This window comes from Musca autumnalis, unplaced genomic scaffold (assembly GCF_047663935.1).
Source record: "Musca autumnalis isolate F117 unplaced genomic scaffold, ASM4766393v1 scaffold_1, whole genome shotgun sequence".
Taxonomy (NCBI): domain Eukaryota; kingdom Metazoa; phylum Arthropoda; class Insecta; order Diptera; family Muscidae; genus Musca; species Musca autumnalis.
The window spans coordinates 316459311-316465541 of record NW_027411644.1 but is presented as its reverse complement, the minus strand read 5'-3'; the positions used below and the strand labels follow the sequence as shown (position 1 = coordinate 316465541).

The following is a 6231-nucleotide window of genomic DNA, read 5'->3' as shown; positions in this document are numbered from 1 at the left end:
TTGCAAATTCCCTTAAGGGTTATCTGCTGTGTCTATGCAATTACGTTCAGATTCATGTTTATTCTTCGCTGATATGTATTCTTATCCTTTTCTTTCCAAATAAGTTTCGGCAACAATGACATCTTTTCTCCACTTTGTATGTCAGATTTTACATTTATCCTTGCTAAAATAGGGAAGTGATCGGATCATATCTTTTCATCAACCTTAAATTCTTCAATTCTTTCCAGGACTTCTTTAGAAACCGCACATAAGTCATTTACAGACTCGCCTAATGTTGTTACGTATGTAAAGAATCACCTCTCGTTATTCCGTTTAAAATCAGCATATTGTAATCTTCACATAATTGTATGAAATTCAAACATTTTGTAAGAACATGTCATTTGAAAGTCACTAGTGACATATAATATATCTACATACATATGTATATATAATTGTTCCACAAACATCCCATAAGGGACAATGGAGACTTCTCTCATATCAATGAGTGCACCCCGATTCGTATTAGCTCAATGATATGGGACCTACAGTTTATCGCCGAGTCCGAACGGCGTGTCTAAGACACCACTTTTGTAGAGAAGTTGTACGTGGCTGAAATACTCAGGAAATGTCGCCAACATTACTGACGGGTATTTTGCCACCGTTGAAAAGTGTTTTGATGTTGCCTGGCCGGGGAATCGAACCCACGACGTTATGTGTGCAAGGCGCGTGTGCATACCATTCCAGTGACATTGGACCTAGTATATCAGTATTTGCTGAGGAACCATGCGTAAAGATATTGGAGGTAGTGGTTCAATAGTTCTTGAAATGCCATACGAACCATTAATGTCTGAGCTTCACTTTTAGATTCTTTGGTCTTTTTATACCCTCAGCATTTATGCTAACGGGGGTACATCGTCACCATAAATGCCCGAAGTCGTATCTCCTAAAAGTCAAAATACAAAATTTCAAGCTTCTAGGTTAAAAAAGAACGATACTATTCAAGAAAAAGCATTTCAAAAAATGGGATAACATTGCAGATTTTGTTTTAATGACTGATCCCAAGCCTTGTGGTTCTGTTTACAGCGATATTATGTTTTCCCGCGCAAGTGCATACATCCTGACGTAGTGGCCCAAAAGCTCTAAATTATACTTTGACCAACTTCTACAATGGTACCTCCTCCGCAACAGTTTTTGAGCTCAAAATAGACCACAAAATTCAGAAACCCCCTAAATACATAAGGGTATTAATTGTGTGGCCCCACGCTTCTTACAGGAAAATGGCTTCGATGACCAACTAAAACGTCTGGTTGGCAAGAAAAAAATAAATCCCAACATGATGATTAGGCGATTTTGCCACTGGCAGACAAAACAAAGATTCGGAGATAGAACAACAAAAGATCGTATTAAAGAGTGATATGTGAGCCGATCAAACGAATTTTCTCTTCATTGAAAGAAAGTTATAGAAATATATTTCAAAAGCACATCAATTTACATGAATCACGTTTATTGGGAATAAAAATTGCTGCCCGAAAACTTGGACAGTGACGATCGCAAAAAATACAGAACTTACCAATTTATGGCGTTCTTTGGCCAAATAGGGGGACGTTTACAACTTGTTATACGTTTTATACAGTTATATGACGTTTTCGACGTTAACAACTTTTTGACGTCAATAGATGAAAGTCTCAATTCACACAGGCTGGAGTATATATCTTGTCTTCTGAGCATTATGCTGTTGTTACATATTAGAATCAATTTAATTAGTAAACATATTTTAATGTTTTATTCTGCAATTATTAAATTCTATTTAAATACATATTTTTGGTGTGTTCAAATAATTTGTAATAGTTGTTCATATTGAGAGTGGTGAAGTATAGGAAGCTAAGCGACACTTTTTCATTTTTAATATACAATTTACATGGCAGCTGGAGCAGGACCGGCCGCTGCAGCAGGAACGACTGCTGCAACAGGAACAGCTCTGGCAGCTATGGCTCTTGCATTGGCTTCATATTTGATGGCTTTCAGTTGACTTTTGTACAGCTTCATTTGCAATGCAGAACATTGTATTTGCATCCAGGGTAAAATAACAGGACCAGCTGCTGCGGCAGCGGTGGAAGGACCAGTTGCGACAGTGGTAGCCGGTTCAGCAGGAGCGTTACATTTATTTAATGCCTGTTCAGTTCTGGCCATAGTTTCCATAACACGCTGTCTCAAATCATCGGGTAAATCTGGCCTAACCAAAAGTTTGCCAGCTTCCTTTTGCAAAATCATGGTTTGGTAGAATTGTCCGGGCGAAACCCCAGCAAATGATGCTGGGAAACCGCTATACATGCCTACGGGTGGTAGGGCCTAAGGAAATGTATACAATTTAGTTATTTTAAAGATAATCCAGTGTATCAGAACATTTTTACCTGAGCGTAGGTCGTAGCACAAATCGCTAATAGAGCCAAGAATAATTTCATTTTGAAAACTTGTATCGAAAAAAAAAGATGAGACTCTTTGAAAGTTTGTTAAGTGAATAATGTTAATACTCGCTATGGTTATGGCTTTTATAGACGATCCAATCCCTATCAAAGTATGCATCTGTGTCATCCCGACAGCTACCGTTTACGCATTCACTTTTGCCAAAGACAACAATAGATAACATAGATCTTATCTGAGGCTATTAGAGGTTATACATTTTTCCATAGGTTTGTTGTGGTTTGATCTTGTCTTTGCTGTAGCTGTCATCCTTTGTTTGTAGAATGCACATGTTATATCCTACACCACACTGTGGTGAGGTTATTATACGTTAGTCATGCATCTATGTATTGATCTAAGAAATTTTCAGTGCACTTTGGGTTCCAACCAATATGGCGAGACTTCGCAAATATCAATGATGGCCTAATTTCACCGAGTCCGAACGGCGTATCTAAAGACACCACTTGTAAGAAGTTTTACATGGCTGAGGGTATATTAAGTTAGTTTTTTGCCGGTTTATAACGCATTGAAAAAATCATTTGCTACCCTATAAAGTATATATGGGGATTTTTGAGTGACACTTTTTTAAAAAGTGGTTTTGATTTCCTTTTTTTTTTGCTGTGGTGATACTGCTCATCACCAAAACATTTTATTTCAGATTTTTTTGACTAACCGCCTTGAGAAAGAAATACTTATACCTCCTTTAATATTGGTCCAATTTGAAAAAATCTTTATTTTTGTATTTTTTGTTGTTTTATCAACTATAATAGACAATAGAAAAGCTTGCACAGTGGGCTTGAATGCAATTTTCGCGATTTAATATTTAAAATAAATTTTTAACAATGACTGTACTCTTCGATTTACTTGAAAGTGGGATCAAATAATTACTATTTTTTCTAAATTTTTTAAAATTTGTCAATACAAATTGTCATTTATATCAGTGTGAAACATTAAGTGTGTCTGCGTACTCGATAATTTGTAATAATTATTACAAATTATTACTGAATGTTGTTTTTTTACACAAATGTTCAGTAAAAGAGAATGAATTGAGAAACTTGTTTTGAACTTTTTGTTACTGAGAACTTATAATTTTTACTGAAGGAATTTTGTTCAGTAACATTTTGTAGCTTTAGGCAGTTGTCAGAGGTTTAAAATATTCAAATATCATTATCGTAAATATTAATCAAATTGAAAATTTTTACTGAATGTTGTCTTTTTACTTTTTTAATTTTTTGCTTTGAAAGAGTATAAGATGCTTTACTCTCTAAAAAGAAGTTACTGAGTAATATTTACTGAGAAAGTACAAGGACAAACCTATTAAGTGTGTCTGCGTACTCGATAATTTGTAATAATTATTACAAATTATTACTGAATGTTGTTTTTTTACACAAATGTTCAGTAAAAGAGAATGACTTGAGAAGCTTGTTTTGAAATTTTTATTACTGAGAACTTATATTTTTTACTGAAGGAATTTTGTTCAGTAACATTTTGTAGCTTTAGGCAGTTGTCAAAAGTTTAAAGTATTCAATTATCATAATCGTAAATATTAATAAAATTGGAAATTTTTACTGAATGTTGTATTTTTACTTTTTTAATTTTTTACTTTGAAAGAGTATAAAATGCTTAACTCTCTAAAAAGAAGTTGCTGAGTAATATTTACTAAGAAAGTGCAAGGACAAACCTATTGGTTATTTTACAAAAAAAAAAAATAAATTACAAAAAAAAAAAATCAAGAAAATCAAAGAGTACCTAAAATGTGTTGGTTTAGGTTCAGGCCTTCATATAGCCCCCATAGAACGATAACTCCCGATTTTCGGCATTTTGAAGGTTGTGGCTGTGGTTATACATTTCTCTATTTTATTGACTTGTCTGAAGAGAATTTTAAGCATAAAAATTGTACATACAAACATTTATGTACCTATTATTGAAATATTTGCTGCGTAAGAAGAAAACATGTAAAATGCATAAATTTTGCATATGCAAAAATTTATGCATTTTGCATGTTTCATATGTTTCGATTGCAATGTAATCAGAAGCCAAAAACATGCCCAGTCCCAAAATTTGACATGAATCGGACCAAAAATAGGGGTTGCATAAAATTCGGCTGTCTAATAATAATCTGTTGGAGTTATTGAATACAATGTAAATAGCCCTAGCAAAATGTTCGATGCCAAAGATGCCATTCGATCATGGCGTTGACCCCAAAAAATGCTATTCATTTTTAGATCCAAAGCATGTAATTTACACCAATGCTTTGACATGTCATTTTCACCAATGCTTTAGCATGTCATTTCTACCAATGCTTTGGCATGTCATTTTCACCAACCCACGATGAGGCCGATGACAGGTTTTTGAGGCAAAAAATCACAGGGGTAAGCTAGACCTTCAAAATTTCGTGCAGATGTTTATAATCGGCCTAGAAACTAATCTGCCAAATTTGGTTAATATCGGTTCATATATAGATATAGCTCTCATATGATGATATTTGGAATATGTGGCGGAATTCGGAATGTGGAAATAAGTTTGCCAAGTTATTTTGAAATCGGTTCAGATTTGGATATAGCTCCCATATATATTTTCGCCCGATTTGAGGTATTTGGTGCAACAAACACGCAAATTCTGTCCAATTTCGATGAAATTTAAAATGTGTGACGTAATTAGGTCTAGAAAAAAGTATGCCAAATTATATCGAAATCGGTTCAGATTTGGATATAGCTCCCATATATTTTCACCCGAGTTTAGGTATTTCGTGCAGCAATCTCTATATACTCGTATGTCCAATTGTCATGAAATTTAAAGTGTCTGACGGAATTTGGTCTAGAAAACATTATTGAAACATCATATTGAAATCGGTTCAGATTTGGATATATCGTTCATAAATTTTCACAGTCGAAATTAATTGTTTTCTCATTTTAGTTGGTTGATACCGAACTTCCTTGAGAACATAGTTTAAATATTTTTCTTTTGACAAATTGGCCGAAACACAGGCGGCATGAATCAAGGGCTTGGTATTGTTGCTGTGTTCATAGGAGACTTCCGAAGCATGTTTTCTTCCTTCACTATAATCCACATTAGGTCGCCCTCTCTTCTTTGTATCATTACCTTGTTCTAGCGTAAATACTGTGTCGCTAGCTAACCATAAGCTTTCAAAATTTCTTTTCAAAATCTGTTAGAAGACATTGTCACCTTTCACCTGATACATATGTATCTTTACGAGAATACACCCCAATGCCGAAAGTTCTACTCCAAAGAACACATGGACGATTCCACAGACTACATCAAAAAACATCACTTACTGACACAACAATTTATAGACCACATCTAATATTACATTTATATTTTTAATAATAATCTTAGTCCCAATTTACATTGGGCGAGTTTACTTGCGGCAATTGTCATTTTGTAGGAGAGAGAGGTGAGGCATATGGTAACCCTTTGCCTCTCAGCACCCTCTCTCACCTACAAATTGACAATTGCCGCAAGTAAACTCGCCTAATGTAAATTGGGACTTAATTTACACACCATTACCCGTATTTTCCATTTTTAAAAAGTATATAATCAAGGCATATTTATATAAGGTAGAAGTGACAATCAGCTGTATTTCTACTTTTTTTGTAAATTTAGTTTTCAAAATGTAACAGGGTCTACTCATGAAATTTGAAATTTGCTACCAAAAAATACTTCTTTTCATCCTAAACGTGTAATAAAAATGACCTACGAGAGTTTTGAATGTTTTATATTACATTTTGATTCAAATTTGTTCTATTTTAGAGGATTTTCAAAATGTATTTA

The 6231-nt window shown here is 34.2% G+C and overlaps 1 protein-coding gene across 1 annotated transcript; it reads right to left on the bottom strand.

Annotated features, from left to right (window-relative positions):
- Positions 1-1734: 1734 nt before the first annotated feature.
- Positions 1735-2483, bottom strand: LOC141391495 (uncharacterized). Its single transcript, XM_073964375.1, has 2 exons — positions 2391-2483; positions 1735-2328 (listed from the first exon to the last, which is right to left on the bottom strand). The coding sequence occupies exons 1-2, from the start codon at positions 2439-2441 to the stop codon at positions 1894-1896; spliced, it is 486 nt and encodes a 161-aa protein (XP_073820476.1). The 5' UTR covers positions 2442-2483; the 3' UTR covers positions 1735-1893.
- Between the last annotated feature and the right edge of the window lie 3748 nt (positions 2484-6231).

Coding starts and splice junctions, on each gene's coding strand:
- LOC141391495 (XM_073964375.1), bottom strand. CDS start 2,441: ATGAAATTATTCTTGGCTCTATTAGCGATTTGTGCTACGACCTACGCT. Junction 2,329..2,390: donor GTGCTACGACCTACGCTCAG/GTAAAAATGTTC, acceptor ACATTTCCTTAG/GCCCTACCACCCGTAGGCAT.